The 20,200-nt window shown below is 43.4% G+C and overlaps 1 protein-coding gene across 1 annotated transcript in view; it reads right to left on the reverse strand.

The window, feature by feature from the left end:
- Positions 1–1,516: 1,516 nt before the first annotated feature.
- The window catches only part of LOC117998007 (NACHT, LRR and PYD domains-containing protein 13-like), a 33,353-nt gene continuing 14,669 nt past the window's right edge, over positions 1,517–20,200 (reverse strand). Inside the window, exons 6-10 of the mRNA XM_034986527.1 lie at positions 18,565–18,735; positions 15,207–15,377; positions 14,437–14,607; positions 10,717–10,887; positions 1,517–1,719 (exon numbers count right to left, since the gene is read on the reverse strand). Coding sequence (XP_034842418.1) covers positions 1,650–1,719; positions 10,717–10,887; positions 14,437–14,607; positions 15,207–15,377; positions 18,565–18,735 — 754 coding nt within the window. The 3' untranslated portion in view covers positions 1,517–1,649. The remainder of the gene's footprint in view (positions 1,720–10,716; positions 10,888–14,436; positions 14,608–15,206; positions 15,378–18,564; positions 18,736–20,200) is intronic.

Genomic DNA, 20,200 nt, shown 5'->3' on the forward strand with positions numbered 1-20,200 from the left:
TTCTCACACTTTGTCCTTGGTTGCAGGCTGGGCGCATGCAAGTTAACGGGTGCCTGCTGTGATGGCCTCCCCCGTGCCCTCACCAGCAGCAAAACCCTGCGAAGACTGAATCTGAAAGGACTCGCCCTGGACCACAGTGGGGCAGTGGTGCTGTGTGAAGCCCTGAGACACCCCGTGTGCACCCTGCCCATGCTCAGGTGACCCGGGGCTGCTCTCCTTGTGGCGACACTCCTGAGCAAAGGAGGGATGCAGTGGACCTGAGGTATGGCACTGCCACAGTCCAGTCTCGCTATGTTCAAAATGCAAATGGTGCTCCCCCTCTCGGGCTTGCAGGAGTGAAAGATGGGTCAACCCAGCACAGTACCTGGTGGATGGTGAGCACCCAAAAACTGGCATTTGCTGCTGTTATTGTTATAATTACAATACATAGGTGTGTAAAATTACAAATTATAACTTACAATATTAAAGCTTATATTAAAAATTTAATGTATTTATAATCATAGATTTATATAAGACTCATGTAGACTTACAGGACTTATATACATTTATAAATTATAACAAATCTAGGGACGCCTGGGTGGCTCAGTCAGTTGAGCGTCTGCCTTCAGCTCAGGTCATGATCTCAGGGTCTTGGGATCGAGTCCTGCATCGGGCTCCCTGCTCAGTGGGGAGCCTGCTTCTCCCTCTCCCTCTGCTTGTGCTCTCTCTGTCAAATAAATAAAATCTTAAAATATATATATATATATCTTGGGCGCCTGGGTGGCTCAGTTGGTTAAGCGACTGCCTTCGGCTCAGGTCATGATCCTGGAGTCCCTGGATCAAGTCCCGCATCTGGCTCCCTGCTCGGCAGGGAGTCTGCTTCTCCCTCTGACCCTCCCCCCTCTCATGTGCTCTCTCTCATTCTCTCTCACAAATAAATAAATAAAATCTTTAAAAAAAAAATTATAACAAATCTAGTATCAAATAAAATATATATAAGTCCATATAAATATAAAATTATACATATGTATTAAACATATTTGTTATAAAATCAATATCAGACTTATATAACATGTAATATACAGACTTATATTAAAATTTTATATTAATAGGTACTTAGTTATAAATTATAACTATAAAATCTATCAAATAACACATATGTATTTATACTTTGTTATAATTATACTGTATAATTTATTATATATTTATAATTATAGATTTAAACATAAATTATACATGTATAGTATATGTTATATAATTACAAATAGAGGTTATATGTATTGTTATTTTATCAGATAAATATTGTTCTATTAAGTAACAATATAGTGAACCTAGAGCATCTCTTTCTGTATTTTCCTACCCTCTTCAAACCTATCTGAAATCACGCACGGTCATGGGTACTTCTAGGGCCACTAATTTCTTGAAAGGGGTAGTAGATGATGTAGAAGTCCAGCACTAAGACTATTACCGTCTTTTCCAACTTGTGAAGAAATAGGTCCATTCCTTTAAAGCCCCTCCTTGTAAACCTACATCTAGAAACTTAAGGTGCCTTGCACCATGTCATCTCCCTCTTACCTTGTGTGAAAGATTCAGAGCATAGAGTGTGGGAGGTGGTGCCTGAGGCAGTGGGAAGATCTGGATTGTCCATCATTTTCCTGAGCTGTGGAATTCTAGCTTTTTTGTGTTGAGTCTCGTCGCCCTGGGTAAAGCTTTTGTCTTCCCTGATTATCTGTCTTCTCTCTGCAAAATGGGGGAAATGATTTGACTTGACATAGTAACTATGAAAATATAAATGTGATAAAAATACAGAACTACATGAGTTTCCACGTCCCCTGCACCCTCCCCAACTGTGGACAGAAACAGAGACACGAAGGAGTATCCTTCACTCCAACAGTGAGGTGAAGCTACTCAGGACAGTTGCAAACAGATACCCACAGAAGAACAAAGAAACCGTGATCCTTAACCCTCCCATTTAATTCAGAGCAACAATATATGGCCTTGTCCTAAGTGCGGGGGCTTCAGAACCAAACTGCTGGGATCTGTGTCCTGTCTCTACCACTCGATGCCTGTGTGACCTTGGGCCAATTCCTTAACTTGCTTAGCCTTCCTTGTCTTCATCACAAATCAGGTCAATAATGGCATCTCATAAGGTTTGACATTTTAATGAGATACACACGTAAAACCCACAATAGAAGGCTAGGACCAGGCACTCGGATAATGGAAGCTATTACTAATTTATCTTTTTAAAAATAAAAAGTTTTTCTCCCAAGCTGCCTCTGACTTCGGTCCCAAATGTTAGTGTTTAGGTGGAATCAGGGCTTTCTATCAGACAGGGCATTTTTTCTGTCCAGTGATGTGGAGACCGCTCCTACCAGATCATGATAACCCTGTGTTCTCTCTTCCTCCTATTGTGTTTAGAGACATCAAGTTGGCAGCTTAAAATTGGCCATGGTTGGATAATTTATACCTCAGAAATGTGCAGTGCTACAAATCAGGGCTTTTTTCCACCTCCCAAGAGCCAGGTGTTAAACATTTATCAACACACCACTGCCCCATGGATCTGTCTTTCCCATTGGAGGCAACACCAAGTTGTTCTAGGATTGTCCCAGGAAGAACTGACTGAGAAAGAGGAGCTGCAGAGAAGAAACAAAAGAGGTAGGAATTCAACAGAGCCCCTTTTCTATTTATTAGGCCGCAAAAAACAATTTGATGAGGAAACACAGAGACTTCTGACAGCTGCAGAAAAGCAAAATCCATCCTTGACAATTATAGGTGACTGATAGAAAAGAGACAGGACGATAGGGCAGCAAGCAACTTAGACTCCTCCTGACCCAAGGGCACCTTCAAAGAAAAGTTACTGGAGCCTTTACTCATGCCTACTCTGTCCCCAGGAATTACAGTTCTGGACACGCATGTGAACCCTGATTTTTCTGGCCCCTCATTTGGATACTTCATAGACTGTGTCTATATGGGTTTTTCGCCCCCTATTTATTTTTTTGATGTAGTGTTCCATGATTCATTGTTTGCGTATAACACCCAGTGCTCCATTCAATACGTGCCCTCTTTAATACCCATCACCAGGCTAACGCATCCCCCCACTGCACTCCCCTCAACTCTGTGGCCTTGGGGAAGTCACTAAAGACCGCCAAGGTCCAGTTCCTATCCTGTCTCACAACAACATTTTGAACACTTAATAAAGTCTTAGATCCTAAACATTTTGTAAAACAAATCTCCCAACAGAATTTGTTCCCAGTGAATGCCTGGATCAAGCATGTGGATTGTAGAAACCATGATCCTTTCCGCACATGGTTTGGACAGATGCAGCCCATAGCAAGAGTACTGGACCTGAGGTGTAACTTGGTCACTGTCTTTTCTGTTAGTGTTGTTAGTATCCCAACTCAGGCTCTTTCTCTTCTTTTGACTCATGATGGTATTTGGAAAGTGTTTTTTTAAAAATCAGGAAAGTACAAACCATCCATTGTCCTCCACCTACAAGTACAATTAAAAGTGAAGATCCTTTTGACCACCAACCCTGCCTCATTCTCCTCTGCACAAGCAATCGGTAATAAGACGGACCCCCCATATCATTCCTATACTTCTCTATACGGGAATGCATCCATCAACAAAATAGCATTGATTTTAATTACATAAAGATCCCATGCTAAATGCATTTTTCATTGCTAGTCTATCCATATCGATATATGTATGTAAACATGAGTAGACTGAAAATAATGTACTTCATGTAATATAAACATACAGAAACGTGTGTATGTATATATCTCAACATGGATAGATTAACAAAGTATAAACACACAGTGAAGCACATATATACAGTAGCATTCTGTGGTTAAAGGTGTATGTATGTATACATATGTACACACAAAAAGGTTGAGATACATAATAGGTAAGTAAACCATATCTATACATACCTATATATATCTAAACCTTGTTTCTTGAACCTAATAGCCTAGTATATATGTACTTCATTTAAGTAATCTATTGATAGGCTTTTAGCTGCTAGTATTTGACATTACACACATCACAACCTACAACCTTGTAAATCTCTTCTCATACAGAAGTCTAACCATCTAGAGATGTACATGTACCACATTTATCTACAAGGCAGCCAACAGAAGGATAAAAATTGTAACGAGAGGGAGGCGGGTGGCCTGGGCATGCAGAACTGAGCTCAACATCCCGCACAGTAAGACCTTAGTAGACAATGTGTAAAGTCGCAATGACAAGTATCAGTAAGATAAGCTACTGGTCTCAATGGATATGTAGGGGTTTAGGAAGGAATAAGCTACCAGCTGAATGAAACATGTATTTGTCTTCATCAGTAAAGCCTCCGATGGGCAATTCTTTATTGATGAGAAGGCTCTGCTGATCCCAGGAAAGCCGGCTTTACACATCCAGATCGGGTGGTGCATATGCTGAGTCTGTCACTGTGTCAATCCAGTAACTATTTTCCCTGCTCCCTTGGCTTTCCTTTTTCCGAACACATTCCTTCTCAGGATTCAAGGCTTCCATCTCATAGTTCAGGAGAGCATGAAGTTTAAATTGAGTTTTATGGCATGGGACTAGATTGTTAAATTATTGATATTGAGACTATTACATGATAAAAAAAAGAAAAAAGAAAAAGAAAAGAAATGGCCCAGGACAAGTATTTAACCAGGTGCAGGAAAAGATTTCCCATCTGAGAGTAAATCTGAACAATGCTTTATGATTCTATCTCGTGAGTCATGCTTGTTCAGTGGAATAAATTGAAAAAGTAGAAGCATAAAATTAAATAGTATATAAACACCAGAGAAGACTCCACAAGTCAGCCTCTGCAGAGCTGTATAAATCACTCCAACAAAAGCGGCAAGAGCAGCACTGTTCCCCCAAAAAACACCTAATTCTCTTTTGCCTCCTTCCAAGTATTAGGTCATTTCTCTAGCATTGCTAATCTTACCTCCCTGCATGACCCACTGCATCGCCCATCCTTCCCCAGACTCTAGTCTGGTCCTCCTTTTCCCACTACACCTTATGGCTTCTAAAACTCTCTTCTTTCCCTTCCTCCGAATGAAGACCTCCAACCCCGTAAATGAAGACAGCGGTGGGAACTGGAAAGAAAACTTAAGGAGTATTTCATTTCTGGACTCCCATACCATCAATTCAGGAGTTAAGATTAAGTCAGCAACTCAAGTGTCTGCTGACAAAGGAATGGATGAGCACAACGTGGTCTATCCACATGATGAAGTAGGATTCAGCCTTAAAAAACAAGGAAATTCGGACACCTGCCATATCACAGATGAACCTTGAGAACATTATGCCAAGTGAGATAAGTCAGTCAACAAAAGGATAAATACTGTATGACCCCACTTTTTAAAAAAAGTTATTCATTTGAGACAGACAGAGAAAGCATGAGCAGGGGGTAGAGGCAGAGGGAGAAGCAGGCTCCCCACGGAGCATGGAGCCCAACATGGGGGTCAATCTGGGGACCCTGAGATCATGACCTGAGCCGGAAGTCAGATGCTTAATCAACTGAGCCACCCAGATGCCTCTGTATGATCCCAGTTTTATGAGGTACCTAGGGTGGTCAAATTCATAGAGACAAAGTAGAATAGTGGTTCCAGGGACTGAGGGAATAGGAAATGGGGAGTTAGTATTTAATGGGGACAGAGCTTCAATTTGGGAAGATAAAGTTCCACAGATGGATGGTGCTGAGGGTTGCACAACAATGTGAAGCTTTTTTTTTTTTTTTTTTTTTTTAGATTTTATTGATTTGACAGAGAGACACAGCAAGAGACAGAACACAAGCAGGGGCAGAGGAAGAGGGAGAAGCAGGCTTCCCACCGAGCAGAGAGCCCGATGTAGGACTCAATCCCAGGACTCTGGGATCATGACCTGAGCCAAAGGCAGATGCTTAACGACTGAGCCACCCAGGCGTCCCAACTGTGTGAATCTACTTAATGTCACAGAACTGTTCACTTTAAAATGGCTAATAGGGATGCCTGGGTGGCTCAGCCGGTTAAGTGTCTGCTTCTGGCTCAGGTCATGATTCCAGGGTCCTGGGATTGAGCCCCATATCGGACTCTGCTCTGCGGGGTGTCTGCTTCTCCCTCTCCCACTGCCTGATGCTGCGCCTGCTTGTGTGCATGCTGTCAAAATCTTAAAAAAAAAAAAGGCTAAATAGTGAATTTGTTATGTCCAGCTTATCACAAACATCACAAGAGAAAGATTGAGAAATCACATCAAGCCATCTGTGGAGAAGGAGGAGGAGATCCTGCCAGGGTTTCTGAGAGAAAGACCAGCTGGAAAAATCAAAGAACTTACTGCCCTAGCAACAATTATGTTAAGGGGACATCCATTCCCACCCGCTAAGAGGCGTTCCAACAGTTTCCCATAATCTCAAACCTCTTTCCCTCAAAAGTAGAGGGAAAAATGAGGGGGGGTTTTGGAGGGAGAGATGAACCATGAAAGACTATGGACTCTGAGAAACAAACAGGGTTTTAGAGGGGAGGGGGGATTGGTTAGCCCGGTGATGGGTATTAAAGAGGGCACGTACTGCATGGAGCACTGGGTGTTATACGAAAACACCGGATCGTGGATCACCACATCAAAAACTAATGATGTATTGTATGGTGACTAACATAATAAAATTAAAAAAAATAAAAATAGCAATCTGAAGGGTTAAAAAAAAATAAAGCTGCCTTAGATCCATTCAATCCTGAAAAAAAAAAAAAGTAGAGGTCAGTAGAAAAGAGGGGGAAGGATGTGCAGATAAAGAACTGAGCCATAAAGCATCTAGCTTGCAAGAGAGGATCTTGAGATGACAGGATTGAAGGAGATTATTAACCTAAGAGCAACATTATAGCTATTTACCACACACTGAGCATTTTACAAGTTATTTTGTATAATTTTTGCAAAACCTGAGATTAGTGCTATTAGACCCATGTTGTAATGAGAAAAATCGACTTAAAGGGTGTAAATCACTAGCTAAGAAGCAGTGGTGCCATCATCAAAAGCCATTCTGGAGAGAATCTATTTGTCTCACCAAATTCCACTCAGGGGATCATTTCCTCAACCACAGCTCCCCCCTCACATCACAGACGGGATTCTCCCTGCTCTAACCTCAACTACACACCACCTCAGCCTTACCCCCAGCCACTCTCTAGCCCTGGCCACACCTACCCACGCTTTTATGATGGCAAAGTAGCAGGTGTGAAAAAAGTGGGTGGGTAGGTCTTCCACATGATCACAGACTTGCAGTTAGTGTGCAGTTGGCCACAAGCGAATCGCTCCTTGCTGGGTGGTGGGTTTCATAACTTGTAGTGAGCCTGGGGAAGGAGCTCAGCAATCACAGCTCATACAAATCCCTTCGGTCCCATCTCTTCCTTTCCTGAACCCTCAATTCCCCTTCCTGGGGCAGGGTGGGTGGACTTATCATTGATTCCTCTAGAAAGCCACTTTGGCCTCACATGGCTTTGAAATAAAACAACACTCTAAGAATACCCAAGGGTTAAGATCCTTTGCTATAATTGAATTAATTCCATGGCAAATTCAGGAATTCTAGAATTCCTAAAATATGAGAATAGAGAATTTGTATATCCAACACTCACAGAAAAATATCCCTGCATTATAAACAAGAAACAAGAAACATTGGGCTTATCTTGGATTTGGGGTTAACAAGTTGTCAGATTATCAGAAATGACATGATACCATTTTACTCAGCAGTAACTAAAGTCACGACATGGTGACTAAAGCAGTCTAAACCTTTAATTTTTAAAAATCTCTCCCTCAAGGTTTTCCAAGTTAGTTAATACACCTCTCCCCACTATCTATCCCAGTTTTCATCTACAATGAATGATAAAAGTGCAGCAGGAAGAGAATGAAGTATTTCAAGGATCTAGGTTTCACTTATATTTAATGGATGAGGGAAGATGGATGGATAGAAGGATCATGGCATTCAATGTACTGAAAGACCCCACTGGCTTTCATAAGGCATGTTGGCTCTTAGAAGACTCAGATTCCAAGTTCCGTTATTTGACTTACTATTTCTGTGATCTGTTATAAAGCATTCACCCTCAGTATCTTTTTTATTTTGTGTTCAGTTAGCCACTGTATAGTACATCCTTAGTTTTTGATGTAGTGTTCAGTGATTCATTAGTTGCTTGTAACACCCAGTGCTCATCATAACATGAGCCCTCCTTAATGCCCATCTCTTGGCTATCCTATCCCTCCACCCCCCCCCCCGAAACCCTCAGTTTGTTTCCTGGAGTCCATAGTCTCTCATGGTTCATCTCCCTCTGATTTCTCCCCCTTCAGTTTTCCTTCCCTTCCCCTATACTTACCTAGCAGAGGAGATACCATGATCACCCTCAGTGTCTTTTGTTTTTAAATTCTTCGTCAAGTAGGAATGCCCCCACCTATAGGGCTCTGATGAGGATTGAGACATACCACAAAGGTTTTATAAGCTACAAAATGCAAAATAAAATGAATATCCAACTGTTCCTTAAGACTTCTGATGGCCTTTGCTTATTGAATAAGGTGGCAAGGGAGAGAAAATTGTAGTGAGCTCCTATCCTCATATGCATTCCCATGAAGGACATTAATTTTACATTATATCCTGTGTAGGATCCATGGTTCCTGTTTTCAGGTAGGTAAAATACATTTTATATATATCACAGCCATAGATCATTCAAAGGTAGACGCAAAAGCCAAAATGGGGTCTATTTTTGCATATTAGGAGTGGTTCTGGATCTCCATCTGGCTGGTTTATCCACAGTAGGATAACTATGGAATTAGAGTCACATCTATCCCATCTCTCCATCCACAGGAAATGAGGCTTTAGGCTTTCTCAAGGTATTTTTTAATATCCTTTGCTTTATTGAATCCTCTTAACATCTGAGAAAGACATTACACCAAGAAGGACAAAAGGAAACTTGAGGCAAAGCCAATGTAGGGTCTTGGGGCCAAATGTAGAATTAGATTAGAAATCTGGAGATTGGGTATTTAATATACTGCCTACAGCAAAAGGGCAGAAAAGTACTCTGGAGGGAACAGCTCATTTGTCCCCATGAACAGGGACACCTGAACAATCTCCTGGTGGTTCTAATCCAAGACCGTCCCATGGTGAAGCCATGGCACCTCCTCATTGGATCACCACCACCATTTGTCCTCAAGGTCATTGAAATCCCATTTACACTTGACTCTTAGAAAGGACCCCCTCTCCTGCAATTCCTGCAGCTCCCCCTTCACTATGTCGTACAACTCTTTCTTGAGCCTGCAAGAAAGAGAGATAGAATGCTTTTAAATATGCATTGTTTAGGGCGCCTGGGTGGCTCAGTTGGTTGAGCGACTGCCTTCAGCTCAGGTCATGATCCTGGAGTCCCGGGATCGAGTCCCACATCGGGCTCCCTGCTCAGCAGGGAGTCTGCTTCTCCCTCTGACCCTCCCCCCTCTCATGGGCTCTCTCTCTCATTCTCTCTCTCAAATAAATAAATAAAAAATCTTAAATAAAAATAAAAATAAAATAAATATGCATTGTTTAGATGTGAAGTTGGTAATATAAAGTCCTGAATGTATAGCTTTTGACCAACTTCCCAAAGTAGGTAAGATTCCTTGGAATCCAAGAGGATTTCTGCTAAAATGTGCCTAGTTTAAAGTCTTTCTCCAGGGTGCGAGGGGGGAACCCACTGCTTACCTTTCTGACCTCATCTCCAGAATACTGAATAAGGTGGAGAGTGTTCTAATGAAATGCTCTATTTCAGTGCCTGGAAGGGGCAATACAGAGCTTGGCAGTCCAACCTCGGGGCCTTTACACATGCTACTCCAACTTCCTTAGAATACTCTGCACTTTGTCTCTTGTCAATGTCCATGTTCCCCTCCTGATACATGCACTCCTCCTTCCAGCCTCCTTGGGACTCAAGACCAACGTCACCACGTCAGACATGCCTTCTGTTACCACCCTGATCACCCTTGTTTTTCTACCACAACCCAGAGTTTCCTTCATAGCATTCATGACAACACTACTTTTATACATCTCAGATTTGTCATCTCCCTGAGGAGAATGCAGAGCCACGAGGGCAAGGCCCACGACCATGTGTTTTCTGCTATCTACCATGGCATGCTTGTCAGCATTGAAAAGGAGGTCGTTGAGTGAATGTCTGTTGAGTGAAATATTGAGTAGGTACAAGAATGAGAAAAATGAGGGGACTCCTCAACTACCCAAATGTCTGTAGGACTATGCTGCCCAGTATGGTCATCACTACCCATTACCCACTACCCATGTGGCCGTTTCAGTCATTCAAACTGAGAAAGGTCAAAAATGCAGTTCCTGGGGTGCCTGGGTGGCTCATTTGGTTAAGCGACTGCCTTCGGCTCAAGTCATGATCCTGGAGTCCTGGGATTGAGTCCCGCATCGGGCTCCCTGCTCGGCGGGGGGTTTGCTTCTCCCTCTGACCCTCTCCCCTCTCATGTGCTCTCATTCTCCCAAATAAAATTTTGGAAAAAAAAATGCAGTTCCTGGGGTGCACTAACCTCCTGTCAAGTGCCCAGTTACCACATGCTGCTGCTGGTTACTGCACTGGACAATAGACCTAAACTGTTTCCGTCATTACCATAGGTTCTGCTGGCCAGCACTGCTCTAGGAAATTGAATGTAGGCTGAACCCAATGCTTGTTTTAAAACATCAACCAATCCACCCCCCTCTCTCAGCTAGTGCTTCCTAGTATAAAAGTCACTGGGGATTACCCAAGTTTCTGTAGTTTGCACGTTGATTTTTTCAAGGCCTTCCACAGTATGCTGACTCCACTGGGCTCTAAGTCATTCTGCAAAAGGTTCAGGTTAACCAGGCTTTTACTTCTTCCAAGAACCAAGGAGAGATGCTGGCAGCAAGCAGGCGTCAGATTGCATTTTTCCAACCTAGGAGTGGGTGGGAAGGAAGTGTGAAAGATGGTCCTCTAAGATTGAGAAGTTAGAAGTGATACCAGATCTAGGAAAAAGTATGTGGTTAAAACAAACTGGCTTACAGTGGAAAGCTTACCACAACCTGGACACTTCTCTAAATGCTTACACATAACTCAATAACCATATACCAGTCCTATAAAAGGTAGCCAAAATCTTAAACTCCATTTGCCAGCTGAGGAAACAGAACAGTAGCCTGCCCAACTATGAAAGTAACAACGTTCATAAAAAGTGGATGTGATTTGGGGCACCTGGGTGGCTCAGTCATTAAGCGTCTGCCTTTGGCTTGGGTCATGATCCTGTGGTCCTGGAATGGAGCCCTGCATTGGACTCCCTGCCCAGTGGGAGGCCTGCTTCTCCCTTTCCCACTCCCCCTGCTTGTGTTCCCTGTCAAATAAAATCTTTAAAAAAAAAAAGTGGATGTGATTTTATTTATAAGGTCCTTGAAAGGACTAAAATAAGATTACAACCCCTTCCTTACACTTTCATCTTGTTTCTAAATTCAACAGAACAAAATCTGGATTTCTAGTAGCTAGCCAACCACATGTTCAAAGACAAAAGTGATAGTGTTATATCAGTTTAAGTTAGCAGAAATTTTCATCTAAGCCTATAAAGAAAAGTGACAGGTGTCTATACATGAAAATTTTGATAAACAAGTCAGGAAATGACAGATGTTGGTGAGGATGCGGAGAAAGGGGAACCCTCCTACTCTGTTGGTGGGAATGCAAGCTGGTGCAGCCACTCTGGAAAACAGTATGGAGGTTCCTCAAGTTGAAAATAGAGCTACTGTATGACCCAGCAATTGCACTACTGGGTATTTACCCCAAAGATATAAATGTAGGGATCCAATGGGGTACGTGCACCCCAATGTTTATAGCAGCAATGTCCACAATAGCCAAACTATGGAAAGAGCCAAGATGTCCATCGACAGATGAATAAAGAAGATGCGGTGTATTTATATGCAATGGAATATTATGCAGCCATCAAAAAGAATGAAATCTTGCCATTTGCAACGATGTGGATAGAACTAGAGGGCATTATGCTAAGTGAAATAAGTCAATCAGAGAAAGACAAGTATCATATGACCTCACTGATATGAGGAATTCTTAATCTCAGGAAACAAACTGAGGGTAGCTGGAGTGGTGGGGGGTGGGAGGGATGGGGTGGCTGAGTGACGGACATTGGGGAGGGTATGTGCTATGGTGAGTGCTGTGAATTGTGAAGGACTGATGAATCACAGACCTGTACCTCTGAAACAAATAATACATTATATGTTAAAAAAAAAGATAGTAGGAAGGGAAAAATGAAGGGGGGGAAATCGGAGAGGGAGACGAACCATGAGAGACTATGGACTCAGAAACAAACTGAAGGTTCTAGAGGGGAGGGGGGGTGGGTTAGCCTGGTGATGGATATTAAAGAGGGCACGTTCTGCATGGAGCACTGTGTGTTATATGCAAATAATGAATCATGGATCACTACATCAAAAACTAAGGATGTAATGTATGGTGATTAACATAACATAAATAAGATTAAAAAAAAAAAGGTAAGGGACGTCTGGGTGGCTCAGTCGGTTAAGCGTCTGCCTTTGGCTCAGGTCATGATCCCAGGGTCCTGGGATCGAGTCCCACATTGGGCTCCCTGCTCTGCGGGGAGCCTGCTTCTCCCTCTGCCTCTGCCTCTGCCTCTCTGTCTCTCATGAATAAATAAATAAAATCTTTTAATAAAAAAATAAAAAATAAAAGGTAAAAAAAAAAAAAAGTAAAGGGAAAGAATGTTTCCTTAGGGTGGAAGAAGTTGGGTAGGATCCAGAGAACGCTTCAAGGTAAAGGTACTATTTGGTAGACAGGAAGAGGAGGACATGAGAAAAATGGGCTCCAACATCACCCAGGTGTGTCCGGTCTCCGGTCTAGCGCCACCTGCAGGGCCTTTACCACTATGTTATAGATGATTGACCTCGATCATGTACTTTTAATAGTATTTCCTTGGTCATCTAGGCCAGGGTTTCTCAATGAGGGGTGATCTTTCCCCCACAGGGGAGACTGAGCAATGTCTGCAGACTAGGGAGGCGCTATTGGCATCTGGAGGGTGGAAGCCAGGGACGCTGCTCAGCATCGTACAGTACACAGGACAGCCCACAGCCAAGGATTACCCAGCCCAAGGTGTAAGTAGTGCTGAGGTTGAGAAACCTTGGTCTGATGGTAAAGATGGAATCCTGTGAACCCAAATAAGACACTCAGGTGCCTGCTTTAAAGCTACAACATTGGCAGAGCACCTGGGTGGCTCAGTTAAGCATCTGCCTTTGGCTCAGGTCATGATCCCAGAGTCTTGGGATGGAGCCCTGAATCAGGCTCCCTGCTCAGCAAGGGGTCTCCTTCTCCCTCTGCCCCTCCCCCCTGCTCATGCTTTCTCGCTCTTCCTCTCTCAAATAAATAAATAAAATCTTTTAAAAACCATTAAAGCTACAACATTAGAGTAAAACTGAGTGAAAGTGAACTGAATATCAGACAGGCATTCATCATTAGAGACAATGCAATAACTGTTGCAAACAATTTATTCATTTCTACGTCCAGGGAGAAGGACCTAGAGAGCGAGGGCTTAAAACCAGAGCAGCATTCTTTTTAAGGCACAAATAGGACCCTGAATTACTTGCATAAATCTGACAGCTTTTCCTTTACCTACAGAATAAAGAATATTGCGCCTCAAGAGACTTCTTGAAGGACAGGAATGTGGTGAGAAAAAAACAAAACAAAACAGCAACTTCTGACTTATTTCACTTATGGGTGTAATGTCCTCAAGGTCCATCCACTTAAGGCAAATAGCAGGATATCCACAAAGAAAGAAATACTGTATGCTCTCTAAGCATTTGTGAGAGTGAGTAGAATCACCACCTATGTGAAAAATAGCTATCCTATAAGCCACACTTAACAAAGCTCCTATTATTTGAGTCTAAACTGTCTTAGTTTGCTGAACAAACATCACCTTATGGTTAAAATCAGAATTCCCCTTAGATAGAAAAGACTCGGGGGTGGGAAACATGGTGCACCAGCCCCCCACCTACTATCCAAAAGGTACTGACTGAAACAGAATATTTACAATACACCAAGGAGGGGTTAACTGGAATGAACTTCTGTCTCTGAACTTGAGCCTTATCATTAAGCAGAAGAGATTTCTTTTTAAAGATTTTATTTATTCATTTGAGACTCAGAGATACAGAGAGAGCGAGCATGAGCAGGGGGAGAAGCAGAGGGAGAGGGAGAAGCAGGTTCCCTGCTGAGCCAGGATCCCGATATGGGGCTCGATCCCAGGACCCTTGGATCATGACCTGAGCTGAAGGCTGACACTTAACCATCTGAGCCACCCAGGCGCCCTAAGCAGAAGAGATTTTTTAAAACAGAACTTTGTCATTTGTTCCTCACTTTCTTGAACCCTCAGGTGACCGCATATTATTCCCTCCAGATGCAACAGTAGAGATGGGGGCTCCCCACAAAGAGAACAGTGTCAACTCACCCAAGTGTGTTCAGTGCACAATTTGGATCTTTTAGAACCTCACACAGGTGTTTCACTCCATCATCCCGAACATCATTGTTCCCGAGATCCAAATTTTTCATGTTATGATTATGCTTGAGGGCATTAGCAAGCTCCTGACAGCCCTCTGCTGTTAAAGAACAACCTGACAAACTGCAAGATAAACAGAAAGGGAAGCACAATAACCCCTGAATCCTTGGGCTTTGCTCTATCTACCCCAGCCCATGTCACAGTCTTCCAAGGAAAAGAGATGCCAAAGCCAGACTTCTCATTCTGAGTCCTGGGAAGAGGAGGGTGCTGGTCAGGAGGTCTGAGTACACTATCTACCCAGTAGAAAGGAAGTAGACAGGACAGTGCAGCTCCTTCCCCATGCCATTTATGGGGGGAGCTTGCACCTGGTTTCCTCTGGACTTGACCCCATGCACATTTCCCCTTTGCTGATTTTGTGTTTTCTCCTTTCACTGTAATAAATCGCAGCCACAAATTTGACCCCATGCCAAGTTCTTGAAGTCCTCTGTGAGTCATCAGACCCACAGAGTGGTCTCGGGAACTGCCAACACACATTGTGGTTGGTCCTCAGCAGTCATCCCAGTACCCTCACCTACCCCCCTCCAATAGAACCTGAAGCTCCTGTAGGTGAGCAATTACATCTACACCCAGGACTCCAGCCCCATCTGGAACTCAGGCATTTGCAAGTTAATTCACATGCTCTCTTCCCATCCTCTGAAGGACAGAGAGGCAATGGAACTCACTCCAGGTTCTGTAGGCTGCAGTCCGGATGACTCAGGGTCTTACACAGAAACTTCACTCCCTCATCTCGCAGGTTATTCCTCCTCAGGTTCAGATGTGTCAAACTCTTGTTCTCAAGGAGAGCATCTGACAAGTACCTGCAACTGGGTACACCGAGCTGGCAGAACCAGAGCCTATGGGGCAAGAGCCACAGAGACAGATGCTCAGGAAAGCAGCCCAAACCAAGGCCCCTGGGGACACAAGCCTCAGGCCCTGCCTCTGAGTTCAACCATGGCGTCCCCCTGAACCCCAAACCAGGATATGCTGAGCATCTGTGCTTACTCATCCTTTCCCAGATTTATGCAATGAGCACGGCAAGAACATGCTTGTCATTAGTGGTGGCTTAAAAAAAAAAAAAAGCCGAGAAAAGGATGATGATCGGGGCACCTGGATGGCTCAGTCGGGTAAGCCTCCTGCTCTTGATTTCAGCGTCCTGGGATTGAGCCCCATGCTGGGCTCCATGCTTGGCAGAGAGTCTGCTTGAGGATGCTCTCTCTCCCTCTCCCTGTGCCCCTCTCCCTTCTCGCTCTCAAATAAATAAGTCTTTAAAAATAAAGGGATGATGATCAAAGCATATCAAGTTTCAGTGGTGCAAGAGAAGTTCTGAAGATCTACAACATCACGCTTATAGCCAACGATACCGTATTGTGTACTTTAAGTTCTCTAAGATTTAGAATTTTCTATGTATTTAAATATTCTATGTTAAGTGATGTCACAAAAGAATTTAGTGAAAAAGGGGGAAGAGGAAACTTTGGAAAGTGATGGATATGTATATGGCCTTAATGGTGGGGAAGATCTCATGGGTGTGTACTTCTCCCCTAACTCACCGACTTGTACGGTAAAAATGGGCGACTTCTCATATGTCAGAACTTTAATATGGGAGTTTTTTTAACTTTAAGTAAAAATAAAAAATAGAAGGGAAAACACTTTAAATGACCTTGAGGCAGCTGGGGATGAACCCAAGGCTTTGAAGCTAGTCAGACATGGAATCAAATGCCATTCAGCCATTACTGACTATTGTCAGGCATGTTGCTTTATTCCCTCCAGCCTTCCTTTCTTTCTAAGCTGGAGATTATGATGGTCCATCACGGCATTGTTGATGATCCCACGAGCCATGACGTGCAGTGTTTGGAACAGCACGTGGCAAGTGTGCAATACAAGTTGTAGGAGATGTAGAATATAGAGAGATTATATAAGCATTAGATATATATATAATATGTATACTATATATTTTATACATCTAATACTTCAGCATTATATAATAGACACGTTATATATACATGATTTATATAATATTGAGTAACATCATGAATTATATAGATTACATATATGATTTATATTATTTTGTATTTTATGTTATATATTCATGTATCTATTAAACACATATAATTATAGATGAATACCCAACTTTTACATCAGCATGGATGGGACTGGAGGAGATTATGCTAAGTGAAATAAGTCAAGCAGAGAAAGACAATTATCATATGGTTTCACTTACTTGTGGAACATAAGGAATAGCATGGAGGTCACTGGGAGAGGGAAGGGAAAAATGAAGAGGGGGAAATCAGAAGGGGAGATGAACCATGAGAGACTATGGACTCCAAGAAACAGACTGAGGGTTTTGGAGTGGAGGGGGGTGAGGTGATGAGTTGGCCCGGTGGTGGGTATTAAAGGAGGGCATGTACTGCTTGTAGCACTGGGTGTTATACAAAAACAATGAATCGTGGATCACTACATCAAAAACTAATGATGTACTGTATGGTGACTAACATAATAAAATAAAATTTAAAAAATTATATATTAAAGTATATTGCTACAAGCATAATTATAACATTATATCTATTAATATAACCTGTAACAGTTATATATATTAGTACATATTATATATGTATTAATTAGCTATTAATATTATGGTTCTTTGAGGCTCAGTGCTGAGTGCTAACCTGTTGGTCTGTAGCTCAGATTCTATGGTCTTTCACCATTTACCCCCTTGGATGGGCCTCAAGACCCTTGGCCTTTTAAACCTTTTATATTTACTTGAACAGTATCCAATTCCAGGAAAACCCATCTCTCCATCTATTCCACACCTGCCCCAGAGCAGCAGATTGTAGCTAAAGTAGAAAACATCTACAAAATCACACTTGGCACCTTCCATTGCCAGTGGACTCCTCCCCACCCAGCAACCCCCTTGAAACCTATAGTCCTACATACATCTGCTCAGGTAACATCTCTAGGTGGTTGATTAATAGGCATCTCACGCTCCCATGTCCCAGACCAAACCCCTCACACCCAAACCGCATCCTCTCCTGTCTTCCCCATGTCAGAAAATGGTACCACCTTTCACCCAGCTGCCAAGCCCATCACCTGGAGATGTTTTGGTTCTTTCCTTCCTAAACCACACTAATGCATCAGCAAGTCCTACTGGCTCTACCTCCAAGTATACCCTGAAATCCTACCACCTCACTCTGGCCAATCCACTGTCATCCTCTTGCCTCATCTACAGGCACTTGCTTCTGCTCCTATTTTTGCTTCCCTTTAGTCCATCCTTCAAGAGCAGACTGAGTAATCTTTCAGAGTATGTCCCTGTACAAACTCCAGTCCTCAGACAATGTTTCCACCTCCAAACAAAACAGATTCCTTCACTGCTGGGGCATATTCCAGGCATCGTCCTGCCTCTCCAGCTTCATCTTCGTCCGTCATCCCACTCACTCCTGTTACCCCAGCCTTACTAGTTGTCTTGCTGTTCCTACAACGCCCCACGCTCACTCCAGCCTCGGGGCCTCTGCCCTCCTCTTCCTTCTCTCTGCATGTGGCTTCTTCAGTCAATGTCTGGTGGCTTTAGTGTCCCCTCCTCTGATAGGTTGATGAGAGAAGACCTTACTAGGAAACCAGCCCACCACTCCTGTCTATTCATTCCACTTTGTTTTTCTTCCTAGCTGAACTCCTAGTTTTTGTTTTTTGGTATCGCATTCATAAAACTACATCCTCCACACAGGCGGGTGTCTATTTTATCCCTGACCCCAACCTTGGCGCCCAGCTCTGTATCTAGAGATAGGAGCTCAGACATTAGTTGACCAGGCCATAATTTCCTGGTATCCTTGTTAAAACTGAATTCCTTGGTACAACCCCGAGACTGATTCAACAAATCTGGGGTGCTACTCAGAACCTACGTTTAGAATGGTGCCTACCACATGGAATAACTGCTCAACACATGTTAGCATTCAACGATATAAATGGGTCCCAAATGAAGGACCCATTGTTTTCCTCCATGCCTACCCCCAAGGAGAGTCACTTCCAGAAATAGAATCAAGAGGGACTTACACCAGTCTCTCTAAGGCACACTCGGGGTGAGTCAGGGAAGCGCAGAGGAGCCTCACGCCATCGTCTTGGAGTGGATTAAATCCCAGGCACAGTCGAGTTGTCCTCTGGGTGCTGGTGAGGTACAGGGCCAGATCCTGATAGATGGCCCCTGACAGGTTGCACTTCTCCAGGCTGTAGAAGGTACCAGTGTAGTGTGAGCCCCAGCCATGCCCACTTTCTTTCTCAAACTCCCAGTCCCTTGGGCCACACATCTGGGACCCCAACATCATCAAAAGATTGAACTGGATAAAGAACAAAAGTTTTAAGGAGAAAAAGATGGGTCAGGGTAAGGCTTCTCAATTTCAGCCATCCAGACATTTGGGCTAGATCATTCTTTGTGATGCTGGTGTGTGGGGGGTGGGCAGTGGGGGGTCCCCTGACGCATTGAAGCATATTGGTCATACCTGGTTCTCCACCTACTAGATGCCAGTAGCATCCTCCCCTCCCAGTTGTGAGAACCAAGTAAGTGTCCAGACATTGCCAAATGTCCCTTGGAGGACAAGATCACCCCCAGTTTAAAACCACTGGGTTTCCCTGCTTACTGGAGAGTCTGCCTCTCCCTTTCCACTCCCGCTCCTGCTCGCTCTCTAATAAATAAAATCTTTTTTTTTATCTTTTTGACATTTATATATTTTTTTATGTTAAGTTAGCCACCATAGAGTACATAATTAGTTTTTGATGTAGTGTTCAATAATTTTTTTTTTTTTTTAATATGGGGTGCCTGGGTGGCTCACTCAGTTAAGCATCTGCCTTCAGTTCAGGTCATGATCTCAGGGTCCTGGGATCCAGCCCCATATTGGGCTCCCTGCTCAGCGGGGAGTCTGCTTCTCCTTCAGCCCCTTCCCACCACCCCCCCTTGTGTTCCCTCTTTCTAATAAATAAAATCTTTAAGCACTGGGTGTTATACGCAACCAATAAATTATTGAACACTACATCTGAAACTAATGATGTACTGTATGTTGGCTAACTGAATTTAAATTTTAAAATGTTAAACAACTAAAATATTAAAAAATAAAAAATCACTGGGTTTAGGGGAGGCTGGCAGGTGAGTCACCCACAATCAAGGTGAGGGCAAAGCTGACTGAGATGGAGCCCTAAGGACATAGTGAAAAAGAGTGAAGATAGGGAATGTGTCAGCAGGGTAGGTAACTACAACAGAGGGATCCCCAAGGCTCCCCAGACATGCTCCCACTGCCACCCCACCCTGCCACTTAACCTTGCAAAGACACTATTTTGACAAGATAGGAAGACTTACGACAGCTCCTTCAGGGAAGACTTTGACATCCCAGAGGGCCCCTGCAGACTTTTTACCTCAATACCCGAGAGATCATTGTCCCCCAGGCTAAGGAAGCTCACAGTCGAGTTCTTGCTGAGCTCCAGAAAGAGATGACAACACATCAGAGGGGTGAGGCCACACGATTCCAACCTACCAAAGGGGCCCCAAGACCGGCAGTTACTCCCGGGAAGAGGGGTCTTCATTTGGAGGCCCCCTTGTTCTACAAATAAAAGCTTATGTCTCCTTCCTCATCTTCTCCCCAGGCAGGATGGCCTCCAAGTTAATGCCACTCAGAGAGTGGTCCATGGTCCAGCACCACCT

Source organism: Mirounga leonina, unplaced genomic scaffold (genome assembly GCF_011800145.1).
Source record: "Mirounga leonina isolate KUSES-001 unplaced genomic scaffold, KU_Mleo_1.0 Mir_376, whole genome shotgun sequence".
Taxonomy (NCBI): domain Eukaryota; kingdom Metazoa; phylum Chordata; class Mammalia; order Carnivora; family Phocidae; genus Mirounga; species Mirounga leonina.